Raw genomic sequence first — 21,246 nt, 5'->3', positions numbered from 1 at the left:
AAAAATTGACTAGTATTGAGGATATTAAGGAACATGATTGATTTTTGGAGAGATATTATTGTAATGAAAGTGGTAAACATGGTCCATATCCTTGGATCTTGTCTTGCTGTGGGCACTTGAATTATTATTTTTATGTCATTTATGTTTCTACAATGCAATATGAGTAGATATGAATTAGGTGATCACTTTAATATCATATATTGATATATAAAAATTCATAGAACTTATCATTTTCACATTTGTATATATGTATATATAAATGTTGTATGATCTCGATACTACAAATATGGATATTTTTATTTTTCTTTACATATGAATAATTTCAAAATCTTAAAATATTTTTTATTAATTAATGCATCCAAATCTTGTATTATATTCGTATCAACGTTGTAACATAACTAGAGTTTTTTAATTATTTCAAAATCTTTTTTTGAAGTGGTAATTACATCTATATTTTGATAAGTTGGGTAACACATCAATTCAATTAATACATCAATATAATTATAAACTATAAATAAATTATAATGATTTATATAAAATGAGATAAATATACATATTTTTAATGGAATTCTAACCAATAACATTATATTTATTTATGAGATTTCGACCTAAGCCAACAAGGCAAGACATCACACGTAAATTATCTCAAAATCAGAGATCTGGAAAGCCATAACTATGACAATTCCAATTATTACAGAAATAAGCGGCGTCGTTCGCTCTTGCTTTTGCTGCTCCCATGTGCATTTCTTTTCACAAACTGAAACACAGATGAGTTTCATAACGTTAATATCGTTAGCAAAAATTAATGATAAAGAAGTTGAGCTTGTAATTGGAAATCACGAGTGAGACGTACGATGCATACAAATTTCAGTGACAACAAATAATTATTGCCACTATATTTGTATTGTCATTAATTAAGTTATCGCTATAAATGTATTACTATTTGATGTGTGATTAATGAAGATTGCTTGGGAAATGTCAAAAAAGCCCCTCATTAAGGGCATGTTCGTCATTTAAGCGAGGATCCGCGTCTTTTCTACCGATCGGGTCGAACCGACCCGACCCGGATCCACCCGCCTTTGAAAACCCGGACAATGATCACCGTCCGATCGCGAACGCAACTCAGCAGGATTAGGCCACGTGGCCGGTCAACTCTGACATGCTGAGTCCTATATATAGACCCGAAACGCCGTCATTAAAGGTAGCTTTTACGCATTTATTGAGATCGAACTTTGAGATAGAATACTTTTCTCTCGTTCAACCTAACTTGAGCGTCAGAGGGTCATTGTCGGGGACGTGCCCGATGAGCTCACGGTTCGTGTTTTATTCTCAGGGAACCCAAAATCTGGTCTAGGAAGAATCAGCAATCTTAGGGGAGATTGAATCTCGAGAACGCATAATTCGACCCGGATCACTATTTGTCTATAATGATAACTTTGTATATAATGTTTAGTTACTGATAATCATACTATGACGAGACAAAATTATTTCACTTAATGTATTTTACTGATATATTTAAGATTGTAACTTGATATTTTGTCGTTAATATTATCTTTTATTATAATATCGGACGTTTTTTAGACTCGTAAATCATATTTGGTTGGATCACTAAGCGAAAGCTATTGCAAACATCCCCTTAGTAGTAAAGTTCATGAAAAACTGGAGACCTTACATCTCTGTCAACGCGAAGTTCTTCGTTGCAAAACGAGCTTTGGAACATGAGCGATCTTGATCCAATCCTCGCCCGAGTCCCTCTGGCATCTGTTGAGCAAATATTCACATTCAACAATAACCAACTCTTTCAAGTTTGCAAGAGTATGCATCCCTTCTGGTAGGCAGGTTATGTTGGGGCAGTCAGATATCTGGAAATCCTCCAACGATGTGAGATTGCCTATCCACTCCGGCAATTCCCTCAAGTTGAAACACGTCTCGATATTCAGAGACTGCAATGTTGTAACGTGTTTGAGGCCGACTGGGAGTTCCTCCAGCTTTGGTAGATAGTCTAGAGACAGGGAAGTCAGGCTGCTAAGGCCTTGAAAATGCATGCTGTTCTCAGAGAAAACCAGTTCTTTACAATCACTTATCCTCAGTGTTTGAAGGGCTGTGAGGTGTTGAATTCCACTTGATAAAGAGTTCAGCATTGAGCAACGACGAATCCTGAGAAACTGGAGAGATTTTAAGCCTCTTAACCCTTCATCTGGCAAGCATAAAAGCCGACTGCACCAACTGATATCTAGATATTCGAGAGAGGCTAGTTGCTGCAGCCCTTCTTCTGGTAGATAATCCATATCTTTAACACCAAGAATGTAAAGGGACTTCAACTTTGAGTGTGAAAGTGAAGAAGATGAAGCTGCGCTTAACGACTCTGCCGTGGCTGTTAATTGTTGCCTGAGGAGCTTCTCGCTGGCCCTATGAAATGATAGTTCTTCAACATGCATCTGCAGAGGAAGCGATGCTAAGTTTGTGCAGAACTCAATGGTCGTTTTAGACAGGCAAGGAAAAGATGGCTTGACCATTGATAACGTTGATCCCCTTGCTGCTGCTCCAGATACATTTCTAGCCCACCAGTCCTTCAGGTTAGGCAAGTTATTCAAGTGCAGTTCTTGTAAGGAAGGGAAAAACATTGTCGATTCTTCACTTTCATTATCGTCAATGTGCTCTACTGATGACAGGTTAGAAAGTCTAAGAATCTTAAGACCTTGTAGTTGATCGAATGGTGGAAGTTGTTGGCAATTAGGGCAGTCTCTGATTGTAAGTTCGACAAGATCTGTCAGAGAAAGAGGTAACTGAGCCATCATCCACAGAGGAAATTTAGCCCCCTGATATCTTGTGATGAAGAGATTCTTCAGGTTAGAGTGCGGTTGCAGGCTGTCCAACAACACCTCATCATCTCTACCATCATTTGCTTCTTGATTCCACTCCAATTTCAATGACTGGAGGAACTCTTTTCCTTTCAGTATTTTATCTTCAGCGCGTGCTGCTCCTTTCCCACAACCTAAATTAGTGATCCTTAACTCGCCTCGTATATGATTTAGGCTGTTCAACTCATGCAGCCCTGCATGAGCAGCACTATCATCACCTTTTCCCACTATAAACATTGTTAACGTATGAAGAGAAGTTAACTTGCTGAGCCCACAGGGCATATAAGCCAAATTTGCACACTCATCAAGCTCCAAATGTCTTAGGCTGGCCATGACTTTGATCCCTCTTGGCAGTCTTTCGAGATCACCACAGTAAGAAAGCCTTAGTGTTTGTAGATTCAGAAGTCCAGTGATAGATTTGGGAAGTCTTCTCAACTTGTTTTTAGTAAGATCGAGATACCTTAAATGCTGCAGCTTCTTAATTGAATCTGGAACGACTTCAATTCCTGAGTCATGGAGATCCAATGCTCGCAGGCAAAGGAAACATGCCAATATTGAGGCACACGTCGACTTAGTTATCAATCTGTCATAAGACATGGACTGCACCGGTAAAAGAAGTGTCCTTATCCGGTCAGCTTTGAGCAAGGCCTCGGGGATTTTCCATAATGAGTTTGTGCTCAAGCACAGAGAAACGTGTCGAGTTCTTTCAACAATATCTCTACCATCCAGATCAGTCACCACATTCACAGTCCCCACCACAGACCTTGCAAGATCGTTGAGAAAATCGTGCATTTTACAACTTTGTATATTACCGAGTCCATTGATTTTAACATCCTGGAAGAAAGACATGGTCAATAACTCCATAAAGCACTCATTCCCAGCATCTTCAAGGGACTGATTCTTGTAAAATGAAGGAACGAGCCCTTGTGCAATCCAAAGATTTACCAGGGTGTTCTTGTCCATGGAATAACCTTTTGGAAACAATGAACAATACATAAAGCAGCGCTTCAAGTGAGATGGCAAGTGGTCATAACTGACCTTGAGTATTTGCAAGATTTTGTTCCCACTCTGGCCTATATCAGAAAGCTCAACGTCTTTAAGGTGACGCCATTCTTGCTCACTTTTCCGAAATAGGATGCTTCCAAGAACTCTAATGGCGAGCGGGTTGCCTAGACACTTCCAGACCATCTCTTTCCCGATACTCACCATTCGAGGGTTCTCCATATCAGCTCTTGACTTGAAAGCCACTTGCTTGAACAAAGACCACGACATTTCTTCAGACAGGCCCTCCAGAACGTAGGGGGAAGCCGTCCCACAGATTGTTGCAACCACTTCCATTCTAGTCGTTACTATAACCTGGCTGCCCCTTGCACCACTTAGCAGCAACCCTTTGAGGTTTAGCCAATCGTCCCGGTTCTTATTCCATACATTGTCCAGGACCAGTAAAAATCTCTTCCGGCTAATTTCCTTTTCAAGAAGAGTTAGCAGTTGATTCATGTCAAAGTTCTCAAATCTCTTCTGAGTGGCAGATTCTAACATCTTTTGCACTATTGCTTTAACATCAAAAACCTCTGATACAGACACCCACATTCTTGGTTCGAACATTCTCTTAACCTCCTCATTGTTATAAACTATGTGAGCAAGTGTCGTCTTGCCCACGCCACCTATTCCTATTATGGGAATCACAGAAACATTCTCTTCATTCCTAGTGTTCTTAAGTAAACCAATCAGCTGTTTCTTGTCATCTTCCCTGCCAACAACACAAGGCTCATAGACATTGAAATGCACTTCCTCAGTATTCCCTGCCTGAGAAACTATGATCTGTCTGGAAAGGCCAAATTTGGCTCTATCACCAGCCATATCATCCAGCCTTCCCCTTATGTCCCTGATCCTTTTGGCCATGACAGCATAAAAACCGAGAGTTGAGAAGAAATTATTTACCTTTGCAATCACATTCCTTTGAGCCACAAGTCGGTTTTTCAGCGTTTTTGTGGCGAAATCATCCACCAAGTCATCGGCATCAAGGAGAACGTCGTGCAGCTTTTCGAGCCAGTCTTGATCAGCATGGCTTAGATCCTTCAGCTCTTCCAAGTCCATCAGTACAGCCCGGATCACAGATAACGTGTTCATCAGCTTTTGTGACTCGTTCCGGAGGTCGATGGCAGTTTGGATATAGGGGAGAGCTAAAGTACCGAGTGTCTGTGTGATTGCACTGGCTATTCCAAGAAGAGCTGTTGTTGCCATCTTTGTCCCGTAAAACTAAGGGATCAACAAAAGCACTGATATACAACACAGGAAAATTCAAACAAGCAGAGTAGTGAATGATGATCTTAGATTCAAGTTGCTTCTGAAGTAAATATGCCTTTGGATTCATAAGTCAAAACAAATTAATTAAAAATGTTACTATCAACTTCATTAATTAACATTTTTGTGATGCTTATGACTTGATATGATACCTTTGAACATGATCAAACAAGTGTTTTTGTTTTTTTTTGGGGGCAGTTAATGCAATTTGCTCCTACAACAGTGCAAATAAGCAAATTACCCCCTATATTTTCCCCTTGTATTTTTTAAGAGGAAGCAATTTACCTCCCTAAAAATGCTTACCTTTAAAAAACACACGTGGAGTTAAATTGCTGTATTTTAAAAAATATAGGGGGATAAATTGCTGAATTTTTTTTTCATATGAAATAATTTGTACATTTGCAATATTATAGGGGGTTAAATCATTTTTTCAATTTTTATTTTTGCCCCTTGAGGAGATGATCAACATCACATATATAAATTAATAACCGGTGACTAATCTTTTAAGTTGTAAAGCAATTGAGGTGGCGAAAACAACTGAAAATATATGTTTATTCATCAAACATAAGACTTGCAGCAAACCTCCAAGCTTTAAACATGAATTGGCTGCTTAGGAGTTCTTCAACAGGCAACCCCCTACACAAACCTCAATTTTGACCACCTAAGCTTACCTCAGTGATTTTCTATTTCAAATCTTATTACATTTGTTTTTAGTTAACATACTCATGTTATGTTCATACAAATTACATTATTTATTTTATTTAAAAAAGATGTATATATATATATATTATATAAAATAAAAGATGAAATAGAATTTAAAATAAAAAATTCAACTTGAATGGTGAGAGTACTTATTGCCCAAATGTGAGGGTTTAGGGATCGGTTCTTGATAAGAACGGTTTGGCAACACAATATTGCTTTTACTTAGGAGTATAGGTAAATAAATCAGCGAATATTGTGTGATTTGTATTATCGGTGGTAAATATATAATTAATTTAGAGACAATTAAATTAACTTGGTAAAAATTTTAAAATAAAATGGGAACTCTTTACACTCCTAATTAACTGTAGTACGCCTGTTATATTATAGAGCATAACAATATGGACTATTGTTGATATGAGAAATCATATATCATAGTCCACATTGTTATGATCAAATTTTAAATTATTCATACACAACGAAGTGTACTCAATCTACTGGTGTATATGGTGGTGGAGAGGAGCATTGGAATGCGATCAACGCCAAGCTTCAAACGTCCCTTGGTGATCTTTTCCGCGATTCACTAGCTACACCGACAGGGTCCTTCAGTGCATATTGGGGCGCTTACAACTTTTTAGCAAACTTAACACAAGTGTTGCATATATTTGTGTTGCGAATGTTGAGAAGAACAACTTTCATTCACATAAGAGTGGAATACACAATTAACGCATATTTTCACACATGACTGACCCTATAAAACATCAGTTTAGAATCCCTCACATTTTTCTATAACAATTGGGAAGTCGCAATCTTACAAATCTATTTTGGCCATTTAGGCATGTGAATTTTAATGATCTGAATTTGATAAAATGATCACAAACATGCACCTAATTAAGCATGTCACGTGCACGATTCCGATCATTTTTGTCCTTTGCTGGATGGATTCTGTAGTAAGTTTGGAGAAAAGAGAGGCAGAGATGAAACATGGCTGCCAAGAGAGCAATAGCATTCCAGGGACTATCGAAGTAAGTCTGAATGAGATCAGCCATCCAAGTCTCGGGCTTGCTATCACAATGCTCATTGATTCTCTTCACTTCTTCAAAAACCCGCGCATTGTCCATTCATATGTATCGTCTCTTTAAACACTCTCACCACTGCCTCGCTGCTTCCCAGGTTGCTAGCCAGCACAACCTTCTCGGGCAGCTCCTTAATGTCTTTCGGGCTCTCAATCAACAATTTCATGAAGTTAACATAAGATATCACGGCAGCATCAGTTTCAGTTTCCTGGGACATTTCAGAGGCTATAATGTTAGACAGGGTTACCTTTGTATATCAGAGACGAACAGGACAGGGAGCTGGAGACGTCCATAGAACCAGGAGGAATGGAATCTGATGTCTGTCAGGCAATGAGTGGTCGGCCTGAAGCAAACACCTTTTGCTTTGAGAACCATGAAGGAACCAAAACAGGCGGTTCACTGTCACAGCCATGTGCGCGCGGCTTGCTGCTGCCATCTTCATGTTCCATGGGATGATTTCATTCATCGCCCAGGGGAATTGCATCAGCCTCTCATGAGGGGGAATCGGTGAGTTCAAGAATTTGCGTAGCAATGCATCTCCTTCACCATTATTATCATATATTAAACCAATCAAGAACCTGATGACCCATAGCAGCCAGAGAAGCATAAAGAGATTGCGGCCAAGAATACAGCTCCAGACATGCCGAGTAGAAGGAAAAAGCAAATCTCCATTTCCTCATCACCTACCATTTCCAGAAAGTATAAGATGAAAACAGGCATCAAGAGGATCATTTCAGCCAATTCTTCATCGGTGAAATCGTTCCTCAGAACTCCTTCATAATGGCTCCTGATTTCATCTGTTCTTTCCAAAATCTTGCTAAGGAAGAACTCTTTACCCTTATCAGCACTGCCTGCAGACACGAACATGTTAGGAATCTCCACCTTTAGTTGCTCCACCTGAGGGGAATGGGGTCGAGCGTGGTGGTAAGGACCGAGTGAAAGAACAGCGGGCTCCTAGAGATGGTTATTGTTTCCACGCAGTTGTGGCGGCCCCCTGTGAATTCTCCACTGGGCCAGTGAGGGAATCAGAATATTGACTTGATCAGCTGGAAAAGCTCCTTCCCTTTGTTCCTTAGCAAGAACAGTTTGAGAATCTTGGTTTGTGCTGTTATTGGCTTTTTCTGGGGATGAGTGGTTCGCCATTGATATAGCTAATGCTAGCTAGAACAGGAATCAGAAGAATAGAACAGGTTTTCTAGGTTCTTTAACCTAAGGAACTAAGGTTAGAAGTCTTTAATTTACAGTGCTTCAAGTAAAGAACTATGCTGGAATTTCTTAGTGTACTTTCCATAAGGGTGCTAGCACGTAACTAAAGAAAAGCAGCATTCGGACATTTGGCCTAACATGTGTTTTGCATGCCATAAAACGTCGTCATCAGTTTTCCTAATGGAATGCAGCACCTAGTTATCTTTGTTGTTACATTTATTATCGGTGAAAAATGTAACTCTAGTAAGTCTACGTTGTCATTTTAAGGACATACAAATTGATAGAAATATTTAAAGTTTACAGAAAACAATTATGATATCCAGGATCTGTCAGACACGTCACAAGTTTTGTAAGTCCATGTCCGATGTCACCCCCAGGCCAAGGCCGAACTCTATTTTCTGTTTTCTTGAATATGCAGATACTTTAAACAGCATGTGAGACATGTGTCCAAATCAGATCAATTCATCTGACACTCCGCAGATGATTTCTTGAAATGTCAAGTCATTATAAGTTATTGACAACTTTTATTCTCTCTATATTGCAGTAAAATTATTGTCGTGCCGTGTATAGTAGAATAGTAAAACTATAGCTCAGTGATAACTTTTATTTCTCTATAATATAGTAAGGAAAAAGCTAGTAAACATGCAAAAATTTAGTACATGTTTGAAAATTTGCACTCACTTCTCTCCACACAGTTTCAATCAATCAATAATCTAATATCTATCAACGGTTCTTGAATACAAATAGTTGCGGGAAAATAAGTAAGCAACATCTTTGCCAACTATATTACATATGAGCAACTGGAGCAGCACATCATGTGAGAGAAGATTTCATACCGACCTTCACAGTCATTTATCTACCAGTACAATTTAGTTCTCTATATAGATAGCAGAATCAAACAAGTATCTTTCTATTACAAACAGATCCAGATCTTTAAGTGCACTGTTATCTATATATGTGTTACTATGTGTCTGGATCATGATAAGCCATAGGGTAGACATGAAAAGTTTCAGCAGAAATCTTCAGATGCATATCGGAAAGGAAGGTGATTTGGATAACAAAGGTCAAGACATAGACTATGCATCCAAGAATAAGATAGAGCTTGAAATCCAGTAGCAGCTGTCTTCTATCAGGGTCTACAATATGAAGAAAACTTACCCCAGTTAGCTTCTTCTATGTTGAGATTCCGTCTTGTTGATTCTCATTTTACTATTAAAAACGAAGGAACTTTAAATGGTGAAGATAATTAGCACGGAAACAATTTTACTAAACTTTGCAAAGCAGTAAAGTATAGAGTATGTAACCTTAACTTAGAATACTCGAAATCAACATTGCCTCAAAAGTATTTAAATTCCTGAGGAAACATTAAGGATAACTTGCCACAGGTCAAAGACATATAACCTCCATTTCTTTCCTAATCTTGAATTACTACTTTCACTAACAAAACCATGATGGCAAACTCCAGATTCTCACAGAGGATGAAAACCACGCCAGAGCTTCTGCTGGTTTAGATTCGTGATACTGTGAAGGCCAGGGACGGGTGTGGAGTAGAAAGCCAGAAAGGCAAAGAGGGGTTCTGTAAGAGGGATTGCAACTGAGTTGTTCAAAATAAGAACAAAGAACTTTTATTGCCCCCACCTACCTAGAAGCCAGCCTAGCTATATTTCATTTTTTGGTGCTGAGGCTAGCTATATTATGCTGTAGCTTATGTTGCTATACAAATTTTGACATGACCTTCTTTTACACACAGTAACAAACCTACATTTGACCTTCAAGAGTTTAAACCCTTGTATCAAACATCATATTCAGGGAAGTTTTATCTCTCAACAACCGAACATAAGCAACGCCATAAATCGAATGCAACAAACCATGGCAAGCAATGACAATATGTAGTAATATTCCTGTAATATAAAAAATATGAACTCAAACCGTACATTATCTACAATGTGGTAGACATATAAAACTTGTGTACGCAGAATTATTTCCAAGTAATTATTCACTGCCGCATATAAACTTGGTACACAAGATTAGTTATCCAATGCCACCATCAAGATTCAAAGGCAAAAAAAACAAGAAAACACCTTTTTGGTCAGAAGACTCTATAAAATCAATCAAGAAACTCAAATTCATCTTCCCTCAAGTGTGCAGTGAACTTCACAGGATTCCCATCACGGCCCAAAACCTCATCGGCCACGAATTCCACTTTATACGGCAAGTTAGCGGAGATTTTTTTTCCTTTATGAACCCCAACGTACTGCTTCAACACACCAATCTTGCCCGTCAACTCGAACTCTGGCACTTTTGGCACATGGTACACTTTGACCGGCTCCTTGACCCGCACTCTTGCCCCGATTCTGGACTCGGCTTTCAGCCCCTCGTCACTAACACTGTCATTGTCAAGAGTTGTTGAATTGGTGATGGTGGCTGAAATGCAAGAACCGGAGGAAGAGGGGGACTTGCCAACAAGGGGAACCGAATTGATGTGGTGGAAATGAGTCAAAAATGGCTTTTCCCTCACAGAATATTTGATTTTGGGCAAACCCACATCATGATTCGTGAGTTTGGAGTTGGGAATGTTGATCAATGAAGATAAGAACGGAGGAGAAGTGGTCATGATTACTGGGTTCAAGAATTTTGAGATCTTTTTGGGTTAGATTCTTGTATGGGATAGAGGTTGATTTTCTTGTGGATTTTGCCTGGTGATCATTTTACTTTTTATAGGTTGGAGATATGTGGTTGAGGGATTGGGGGCAAGACATGATCAAGAATGCTCATCCGAGGTTCGACACATGACATCACTCCGTTGGAAGGTAATCGGAATGGAAAGAACAAGGGTTTCAATTATTGGGCTTTAAAAATGGACCAAATCTATTTGCAAATTATTTGGGCCCTTACCCATCTCATATTTTCAACTAGGCCATATCTACTAATCTTTGTAGGATTGTAAGGGGTTTGGAAATATTTTGAATTTTGCACTACACTAGATGGGAATTCTTTATCGGGTATCTACTTACTTTCCTCTGGCTAACTTTTTTCAGGGAAAAATGCAAACAATCTCTTATAATATTACAAATGAGCAAATTATCTCTTTATTAAAAAATAAATAATAATTCATCTCTCTGTATTTTTTAAAATATAATAATTTATCCCTTTATGATTTTTAAAATGAAGCAATTTTACCTCGCTGTATAAGGAGGTAAATTGCTTCATTTTTAAAAGTATAGGAGGTAAATTGCTATATTTTTTTCATAGGAAATAATGCGTTCATTTTCAATATCACAGGGGGTCAATTGCTATCCACCCCTTTATTTTTTTATAATGATTATATTTTAAATGAATCTTTTATGGTAATAAAATATTTCTATAACCACATCTAAGAAGTGTTGGTATGTGAGATGCTGGTCGCGGTGGTTTAAATTTCTTAAAATTATCGAAAAAGAGTACTCCATTCAAGTGCATTTTTAAATTTATATTATATTTATTTAATTAAATATAAAGAGAATAACAATAAAATGATTAATTGATCAAATTTAATAATATAAATTCATTTTAAACGTATAATGTTAATTAATGTTCATATGGTAACATGTAATGTGTAAGAATTTACAATTTTCTAGCAATTCCTCAACAAAAATATTATCTTTCAATAATTTTAGAGTTTATGAGATTGGAAGTTCCTGCAAATCAAATTCATACGATCAAGTGCAATTTTTCATTGGTTATATGCGTAAGTTCGTGAGTCTAATAGCAATTCAAGTGAAGCAGGATCAGAAACAACGAATCTCTTTGAAATAATTAAACTATTGTGTATTATACAAATTAATTATTACGGGTAGTTGATACAAAAAAATTGTACTAATAATAACATATACATTCTTGATGCAAATGCTACAAAATTAGTTGTCATCCTTTAGAGATTATGAAAGATGATAATTCAATTAATTATTTTATTTTATTTTGATTTGTGAAAAGTCTAGAAGTTACTAGTAGAAATGTTGCACTTGGAACTTGGAAGAGGAAACGGGGCGGATCCAAATAGAACCCAGTGACCCGCATTGGGAGCCCTTTTTCAATTCAAATTTCAAAATTCAAATTTCAAAGAATAGCCGTTAGTCCGCCACTTTTAACATCCCCCAGTTCTCCCCATCTCCCATTATCACTCAATCCCTCAAAAGACACTCTCTCCGTGTCTCCCTCCCTTGAATTTCTGATTCTCTATGGCCGGAGCCAAGAAAGCCCCTTTGACCACCAGCAATAATGCCAATATCCCACCACCTGAAACTACCATCGCCGGCGGGGGCGCCGGCAAAAAGACTATAGAACAGACCTACCAGAAGAAAACCCAGCTCGAACACATCCTTCTCCGCCCTGATACCTACATTGGTTCCATTGAGAAACACACCCAAACCCTGTGGGTGTACGAGGACGAACAAATGGTTCAAAAATCAATCACCTATGTGCCGGGCCTTTACAAGATCTTCGACGAGATCCTCGTCAATGCTGCCGATAACAAACAGAGGGACCCCAAGATGGATTCCGTGAAAGTGACGATTGATGTTGAATCCAATAGCATTAGCGTGTACAACAACGGGGATGGGGTCCCTGTTGAGATCCATCAGGAGGAAGGGGTTTATGTGCCGGAATTGATTTTTGGGCATTTGTTGACTAGTAGTAATTATGATGACAATGAGAAGAAGACGACGGGTGGGAGGAACGGGTATGGGGCGAAACTCACAAATATATTCTCGACTGAGTTTGTGATTGAGACTGCGGACGGGAAGAGGCAGAGAAAATACAAGCAGGTATAATGTAATTAGAGAATTTATTAGGGTTTGTGTTCTTTGTTCTAATTTGTTGTTTTTTTGGGGATTTTTTTTTTATCATGTTATGGTTTACTTGTCATGATTTCCATTTCAGGGGTTTTGTTAGTTTCAGATGTGATATCTTGGTCTTTGTTGGGTTTTTTCTTTGCTGGGACACTTGGATGTTGTATCTTGGTTATTTCATCATCTATCTCATACACTCAATGATGAATATTTGTGCTGCTTGCAATGCTTGGATTTTGCAAAGTACTAATTCCAATAAATCCTGGTATTGTGAAGGTTTTCTCTAATAACATGGGCACAAAATCTGAGCCTATTATATCAAAATGCAAAGCTGGGGAGAATTGGACTAAGATTACGTTCAAGCCAGATTTGGCAAAATTTAGCATGAGTTATTTGGAGGAGGACGTTGTTGCCCTGATGAAGAAGCGTGTAATTGATGTTGCGGGATGCCTTGGGAAGACTGTGAAGGTGGAATTGAATGGACGGCTGTTCCATTTCAAATCATTTTCCAACTATTGTGACCTTTATCTAAAACCTGCATCAGCTTCCAGCTCAGATCCACTCCCAAGGTTTTTTTCCATTTTCTGGCAGTTGATGTAATTTTCCCCAAAACTTGTTGTCCTTGTTTAACGAGGATGCTGATGTTTTTATCAACTTGGCAGATTTGAAGAGGAAGTGCATGATAGGTGGCAGATTTGTATAAGTCGTAGTGAAGGACAATTTCAACAGGTAAGGACTAATGGAAGATTTTTTTGGGCTTATTTCTTTGTAGGTTTGAGTTAATTATTATGTTGATCAAAATATGTCGCCAAGACAGCCAGAGAAAGATCATATGAAGAATCTGTAAAGACTGATATACCATTTGGTTTGACCAGGTCAGCTTCGTAAATGGAATTGCAACAGTCAAGGGTGGGACTCATGTCGATTATGTAACTAATAAGATAACAAGCCATCTTGTTACTGTAATAAAGAACAAGAACAAGAAGAACAAGAAGTTTGACCTTAAACCTCATGCTGTGAAGAACCATCTCTGGGTGTTTGTCAATGCCCTCATTGACAATCCTGCATTTGATTCTCAAACCAAAGAGACTCTAACACTTCGTGCAGCGAGTTTTGGCTCTTCGTGGGATTTCTCTTCGAAGTTCCTAGACAAAGGTAAGTGGCACCAGTTCACCTGGCTGTTATTTGTCCCAAAGGCTAACTGTGCAGTAATTTTGAATGAAAAGCTCTAACTACATCAGTTCATCCATACAGTTGCCAAGTCAGATATAATGAAAAACATTGAGGAATGGGCAGAATTTAAACAGAAGAAAGATCTTAAGAAAACAGACGGATCAAAAGACAGGAGGATTTATGGACTAACCAAACTAGCTGATGCTAATGAGGCTGGGGGGAAGAATTCCGAGAAATGTACCTTGATTTTGACAGAAGGAGATTCAGCCAAGGCACTTGCAGTAAGTGGTTAAGCTTATGAATTGACAGTGGACAAACTTTTATTTATGTTCTGCAAGCATTTCACACACAGTATTTACTCAGATTGCTGGACTTTCTGTGGTTGGGCGAGATCACTATGGTGTGTTCCCTCTAAGAGGAAAGTTGCTCAATGTGAGGGAAGCAAGCCATAATCAGCTAATGCAGAATGTTGAAATACAGCATATCAAGCAGATTTTAGGACTCCAGCATGGTAAACAGTATGATAGTGTCAAGTCACTCAGATATGGACACTTGATGATAATGACTGATCAGGTCACTTGCTGTTTCATTTTATATATGGTCTTTTCTTCTTTCACTCCCACATTGCTGAATATTATAAATGTTAGACTTGGTCTCTTTTCCTTTAGCTGAAATCAAATTTTGTCCTAGTGCAGGATCATGATGGTTCTCATATCAAGGGTCTATTAATTAACTTCATCCATTCATTCTGGCCATCTTTGCTCAAAGTTCCTACCTTCCTGTTGGAGTTCATTACTCCTATCGTAAAGGTTTTCAAATAAGCCCATACCCGGGTCAACTCTTAAATTATGGCATGTGAATCATTGTCCACTAAAATTGTGATCTCTTATTCTGTAGGCCAGTCGTAAAGATGGGAAGAAAAAAGAATCCTTCTATACTATGCCTCAGTATGAAGCATGGAAAGAGAAGTTGGGGGCAGATGCAAAGAATTGGTCTATTAAGTACTATAAGGTATGGCTGGTGAAGAAATGTAAAAGAACTGGTCATTGAAATTCAGCAACTTATGCTGTTCAGAGCTTACAAAAATCAGTTAAATCACCTGCACCACCACTGACAGATTTTTGTGTCGTCTTTTTCATATCCTTGTAGGGGTTGGGGACGAGCACAGATCAGGAAGGGAAGGAGTATTTCGAAGATCTTGGCAAGCACAAGAAGGATTTTGTTTGGGTGGATGAACAAGATGGGGAGGCAATAGAACTTGCTTTCAGTAAGAAAAAGATTGAAGCTAGAAAGAATTGGATCCGGCAATTTGAGGTTGGAAGCTGGTTGATCATATTTATTTTTCCATGCAACAGATACCGGTTCTGATTATTTTCAATATTCTTATGTACATAATTACTCATAAAGTTTTCCATTTTTCATTTTTGCAGCCTGGCACGTACCTTAGTGAGCAAGATAAACACATCAAATATCGTGACTTTGTCCATAAAGAACTCATATTGTTTTCAATAGCAGATCTCCAGAGATCGATTCCATCAATGGTTGATGGGCTGAAACCTGGTCAAAGAAAGATTCTTTTCTGTTCTTTCAAAAGGAACTTTATCAAGGAAGCGAAAGTTGCACAGTTCTCTGGTTATGTGTCAGAACACTCGGCTTACCATCATGGAGAACAAAGTCTTGCTAGTACCATAATAGGCATGGCTCAAGATTATGTGGGTAGCAACAATATAAATCTTCTTTTACCAAATGGGCAGTTTGGTACACGAGGCCAGGTGAGAAAACAATAGGATACTGTATCTCTGCTACCTTTTGTCCTATTCTTTGTTTTATCATCACTTAGAACACATCATATGTATGGACTACCGTTCTCAGGGTGGGAAAGATCATGCCAGTGCAAGGTATATTTTCACGCAGCTGTCTCCTATTACACGTTATTTGTTTCCAAAGGCAGATGACATTCTCCTCAACTACCTAAATGAAGATGGACAATCGATTGAACCTTCTTGGTGCGTTTTTTAGTTATTATTTGGATATATGTGAATATCAATAGGTGATTTGTAGCTGATTAATATGTTATAATAATAGGTATGTCCCAATCATACCAATGGTTCTAGTAAATGGAAGTGAAGGAATAGGCACTGGATGGAGTTCTTTCATACCTAATTATAACCCTCTGGATATTATTGCCAATCTGAGGCATTTGTTGAACGATGAACCAATGGTTCCTATGCATCCATGGTATAAAGGATTCAGAGGTTCAATCGAGAAAACTGCCACAAAAGAAGCTGGGAATAGCTACACAGTCAGTGGAATCATAGAAGAACTGGATGAAAGAACATTAAGTATAACAGAACTTCCAGTTCGAAAGTGGACCCAAGATTATAAGGAATTTTTGGAGTCCATTTCTGCTGAGAATGAGAAGAGCAAGGATCCATTTATAGAGGTATTCTTACGGTTAATTTCAAAATAATGTGGATGGGAAATGAGAATCTCACACAAGCTTCTACTTTTCAGGGTTGCCGCGATAACAGTGGTGGAGAAATTGTGAATTTCTTGGTTTATTTGTCAGCGGAGAATCTTTTGATAGCTAAGCAAGAGGGTTTGCTGAAGAAATTTAAGTTAACCACTTCTATAAGCACAAGTAACATGCATCTATTTGATGCGAAAGGTGTGATCAAGAAATACGACACCCCTGAACAAAGTATGACACAGCATCACTGAAAGGTTTCAGTTTACTTCTTAGCATGTACATGTATTAATTTATTGTTCTCCTTTGCAGTTCTTGAGGAATTCTTCCACATAAGGCTTGAGTTTTACGAGAAAAGAAAGGCAAGTTTTTTATTATGGTGGATTCTGATTACATTTTCTGTTGTACATTATACATTTGTTGCTTCCACTAACCAATGAATTTGTCCTTGCAGAGAGTTTTGTTGGCCAACCTTGAAAACGATATGTTAAAATGTGAAAATAAGTGTAGATTTATTCAGTGCGTGGTGGAAAGTAGCATCATTGTGAGCAACAGGAGAAGGGCTGATTTATTCCTTGAGTTAAAAGAAAAGGGTTTTACTCCTTTCCCAAAAAAGAAAACCGCTGCTGAAGTTGCTATTGCTGGTTCACTTGATGAGGCAGAGGAAACTGAAGAGAACACTTCTGCAAGTGATTATGACTACTTGTTGTCTTTGGCGATTGGTACCTTAACTGCTGAAAAGATACAAGAATTACGTGCTGAGAGGGATAAGCTCATGCAAGAAGTTGAAAACCTGAAAAGAGCAACCGTAAAGTCTTTGTGGATGAATGACCTTGATGCTCTTGAGAGCAAATTCATCGAGGTGAGATCTGAGAAACACTTTCTTTAGTGATATTGTGATGTGACTTGGTCCAGTTTTGCTCATACGAGCATTTTTATTCAGGAACAAAACAAAAGTGAGAAAAAATGGGAGAAGGAAAGAGAAAAGATAAACGGCACTGTAAACATATCAAGACCAGTGCAAAAGAATCCACGTAAGAACAACAAGAAGGCAACCAACAAAGAGTCGCAAATGGAAGTGTCAGGTGATACTGTACCTGAAGCAGGTGGGTCAATATCAGTTAAGCTTCAAGTTTCTCAAAAGCAATTAGTATCTAGAAGTAATGAACATTTTTGCACTGTCTCAGGTAATGCTGGTGACATCAAGAAACCAAAAGGCAGGACAGCTGCTAAAAAGAAAGCTCCAGCAGAAAAGGTTTGGAATACTGATTTCTTCGTACATGACAAAACTTTATTTCTCTAACTGTACCAACATAGGCAAATGACAGATAATAATGTCAGTTTAAGCAAAGTATAAAAAAATTTAGGTGGTCCCCAACTTATATTATTGGCATTTATCATAGCAGGTTACATCAGTTGCTGATGAAAATGATGATGAGGAAATATCTGATCTGAGACATCGACTTGCAGCTTACAATTTTGACTCTTCTCCTGATCGGCCACAAGGTATTTTAGATCTTATCAAATTGAACTTGTCCATATTTTGGGATGTGTAAGCAGACAACAGCTAAATGATTATATAAGTAGTTTTTCAGATTGCTTCTAGAGCAATGTGTGTCATATAGTGTGGGTCATACAGAAATGGGTTCCTTCTCAACCAAAAACTATACAAACTGGTAAATCTTGAACATACCTATTTATGCAGTACTTCAATTGGAAGAAAGAAATTGCTAAATATAGTGTTCTTCTACATGGTTCTTATGCAAATTAATTGCAGAAAGATCAAATTTTGTGACATATGATATATGTTCCAGGTCAATGTTTGACAACATTTTGGTGATTTGCTTTATACAGAAATGGAAACAGAAGAGGTGTCGCAGTTGCAAACAAAGAAGAAAGAACCAAGTAGAAAGGCTGCTGCACAGAAGAAGCCATTGCCAACTGTTTCAGAGTCTCATGATGATGATGATATCCAGATCATTGATGATGACGATGACTTTGTGCCTGACGAGAAGAAAAAGAAAGGAGGCAGAAAACCAGGAAATGCCAAAGCAGCCAAACCTCCTTCAACAAAGAAAAGAGGGCCGGCTGCTAGCAAGCAGTCTCAGACTCTAGGCCAGAAACTGATCACAGAAGTGCTCAAGCCCGCAGAAAATTCGCCTGAAAAGAAAGTGAGGAAAGTGAGAGCATCTCCATTTAACAAGAAAAGCGGTTCCATTCTGGGAAGGACGATCAATGTCGAAGAGGAAGAAGAGGGCTCCACTTCAGCAGAACAAGCAGACTCAACTTCTACCTTGGGTAGCGTGACAGACGTAGGCCAAGCAGTGGCTCCGAAAGCTAGACCTCAGAGAGCTAACCGAGGCAAAGCAACATATGTCATAAGTGATGATTCTGAGAGTGATGATCCAGCTGAAGATTTTGAGAGTGATGCAGCTGAAGATTACTCTGACTTTGATGATGAGGACTAATTCTTTTAGTTCATCTTAAAGGACTTGCATGCATGATGGATGCTGACTTTTTACAGCAGCAAGTCTCTGGCTTGCCTGAAAGAATACAGTATTGCTGCGTCATGCTTTGGATGTAGGAGCTGATAAATCTTGGGCAACCCCTGACTGGTTCGCTCATGGTTTGTGAAGCATTTAAATGTATCTCCAACAATGTGTAATTCTTAGACGGATCAAGTTCGTCATGAAATTTGGGTGTATGCAACTATCTGCTTTTCAAATATATGTTTGAAAACTTGTAAAACGTTTAAATAATATTTGATCAACTTTTTAAAGGATGAGCCTAGAAAGACGAAAAAAATTAAGTTTGAAGTTTATTCTGTCCCAACTCTTTTAAAAATTAAGTATCTTTTAAGTTTGATGCCAAAATTTCAATTGCACAAACAGTACTGTAGTCTGTACCAAGGTCGTTAGAATTGTACGATATTTAAACAAGCAATCAGAAAATCAATTAATCAAATGAGTTGCAAAATCTTATTCGGATCAATTTTAATCCCACCCAACTCAAATAATATATAAATACATTATTATGTTAAATATATGATTTGTTAAGTAGGCCCAACCCACAACATCCAAACCCATACACTTTGAAAGGCTTGCCAACTCCACCTCCTCGGCCCATTTATTAGCTTAACCCAATCTCCCCACCCTGCTCACTCGACTCGACCCGTCTCTCTTGTTTCTTTCACCCTTTCTGTAAAAATCCTAAACCTAATTCTCTCGCTCTCCCTCTCACCTTCTCAATTCCTTCTCTTCTTCTCTTTGGATTCTCCATCGCCTTCATCTCTATTTTTGATATTAAATGTTCCTCCTTCTATATATCTCCGGTATTTTTTTGATTAGATAAACATAATAAGGATTCCTAAGTGGATTTCTTCTGTGTGGTTCTAAATTTGAGTATTTTTAATGTATCTGTGTGACTGAGCCTTTGTGGTTTTGAAAATTATCTATGCGATATATATTAAGTTCGCTTTGTGCGCCTATAGCTTTGTAAGAAAAATAGCTTTGTGCAAAAAAAAAAATAAATATATTGTTGGTTATTTTTATGAAATATCTTATATTTTTTATTTCTTTTCTCGCTGTGTGCGAATAATACTTGTTGCGTGCAAAGTGTTTCAAGTGCTTAGTGCATAAAAGTATTCCTTCGTGTATCTACGAAAAACTATTGTGTGCAAATTTTTCTTGACATTACTTAGTGTATAAAATACTGCTTTGTGGGTTGAAATATTTCTGGATTTGACTTGAACTTCTTTGTGATTTTGTTATGTGCTTGAAATATTTCTGCTTAGTGCGTTATCTTTTCTGCTTAGTGATTTTGATATTGATTAATATGCTAAGTGCCTATTCTATTATTGCTTTGTGATTACTCCTAAAACCAGACTGATCCCTTGCTTATCTCTCACTTGGCCGAGCTTTTGTGGTTGTCGGGTATTTGGTTGAGGTTAAACCAAGGCTCTCTAATTATATTAAATTCTGAATCTATTGTTACTTATTCTGTTGATATTCTATCTCAATTGTATCTTACTACATTTGTTTCTGTTATTGTCATGGCTAGTTATAATTTGCAACCCAACTGTAGAGAAATATACATGGTTTGTTAATTTTATATCTTTGCACTTTCTAACTCATATTTGTTCAAGTGTTTCTCTCTTGTTTTGTAGGTACAATCCCATCCTAGTCCAAGGATAAAAATATTGAGATAATAGTGGCCCAGGATATCTTTCTTTTTTTGGTAAAAGGCCTAGCCAACAACACCCAAACCCATACACTTTGGAAGGCTTGCCCACTTTACCTCTTCGGCCGGTTTATTGGCCTAGCCCACTCGACCTACTTGACCTGACCTTCTTTCTTGTTTCTTTTCCCTTTTCTGTAGAAATTCTAAACCTAATTTTCTAACTCTTTCTCGTCTCTTCGATTCCTTCCTTATTCTCTCTGGATTCTTCAATGTCGTCATCGCTATATCTGATCTTAAATGTTCCTTCTCCTATATATCTTTGGTGTTTTTTTTATAAACTAAACAGAATAAGAATTTCTACGTGGAATTCTTTTGTGTGGTTCTAAGTGAAAAATTTGAATGTTTTTAGTGGGTCTATGTGACTGAGTCTTTGTGGCGAGTTTGATCCTTTGTTA

General features: G+C 37.9%; 3 protein-coding genes across 4 annotated transcripts; 1 reads left to right on the top strand and 2 right to left on the bottom strand.

Annotated features, from left to right (window-relative positions):
- Window positions 1,610–5,173, bottom strand: LOC105170097 (putative disease resistance protein RGA1). Its single transcript, XM_011090712.2, has one exon. The coding sequence runs from the start codon at window positions 5,103–5,105 to the stop codon at window positions 1,680–1,682; it is 3,426 nt and encodes a 1,141-aa protein (XP_011089014.1). The 5' UTR covers window positions 5,106–5,173; the 3' UTR covers window positions 1,610–1,679.
- Window positions 6,658–10,955, bottom strand: LOC105169262 (ferredoxin-thioredoxin reductase, variable chain-like). Its single transcript, XM_011089631.2, has 2 exons — window positions 10,228–10,955; window positions 6,658–9,282 (listed from the first exon to the last, which is right to left on the bottom strand). Exon 1 carries the CDS (start codon window positions 10,758–10,760, stop codon window positions 10,254–10,256), a length of 507 nt encoding a protein of 168 aa, XP_011087933.1. The 5' UTR covers window positions 10,761–10,955; the 3' UTR covers window positions 6,658–9,282; window positions 10,228–10,253.
- LOC105169247 (DNA topoisomerase 2) lies at window positions 12,281–19,107 on the top strand. Of its 2 annotated transcripts, none has more exons than XM_011089621.2 (19): window positions 12,281–12,948; window positions 13,249–13,541; window positions 13,635–13,701; window positions 13,848–14,127; window positions 14,227–14,426; window positions 14,509–14,718; window positions 14,841–14,954; window positions 15,043–15,156; window positions 15,295–15,459; window positions 15,576–15,917; window positions 16,018–16,151; window positions 16,231–16,588; window positions 16,660–16,846; window positions 16,925–16,974; window positions 17,067–17,474; window positions 17,556–17,718; window positions 17,800–17,867; window positions 18,019–18,118; window positions 18,467–19,107. In XM_011089621.2, the coding sequence occupies exons 1-19, from the start codon at window positions 12,364–12,366 to the stop codon at window positions 19,078–19,080; spliced, it is 4,452 nt and encodes a 1,483-aa protein (XP_011087923.1). In that variant the 5' UTR covers window positions 12,281–12,363; the 3' UTR covers window positions 19,081–19,107. The 2 variants fall into 2 exon arrangements, with proteins under 2 accessions (XP_011087923.1, XP_011087914.1); XM_011089612.2 differs by having other exon boundaries at window positions 18,016–18,118.

Source organism: Sesamum indicum, linkage group LG1 (assembly GCF_000512975.1).
Source record: "Sesamum indicum cultivar Zhongzhi No. 13 linkage group LG1, S_indicum_v1.0, whole genome shotgun sequence".
NCBI classification, from domain to species: domain Eukaryota; kingdom Viridiplantae; phylum Streptophyta; class Magnoliopsida; order Lamiales; family Pedaliaceae; genus Sesamum; species Sesamum indicum.
This window is presented reverse-complemented; position numbering and strand designations above follow the sequence as displayed.

Excerpts from the sequence above, each read along its gene's own strand:
- LOC105170097 (XM_011090712.2), bottom strand. The coding sequence starts at position 5,105 with ATGGCAACAACAGCTCTTCTTGGAATAGCCAGTGCAATCACACAGACA.
- LOC105169247 (XM_011089612.2), top strand. The coding sequence starts at position 12,364 with ATGGCCGGAGCCAAGAAAGCCCCTTTGACCACCAGCAATAATGCCAAT. Across the intron at positions 12,949-13,248 it reads GGCAGAGAAAATACAAGCAG|GTTTTCTCTAATAACATGGG; the intron begins GTATAATGTAAT and ends GGTATTGTGAAG. Across the intron at positions 18,119-18,466 it reads TTCTCCTGATCGGCCACAAG|AAATGGAAACAGAAGAGGTG; the intron begins GTATTTTAGATC and ends TGCTTTATACAG.
- LOC105169262 (XM_011089631.2), bottom strand. The coding sequence starts at position 10,760 with ATGACCACTTCTCCTCCGTTCTTATCTTCATTGATCAACATTCCCAAC.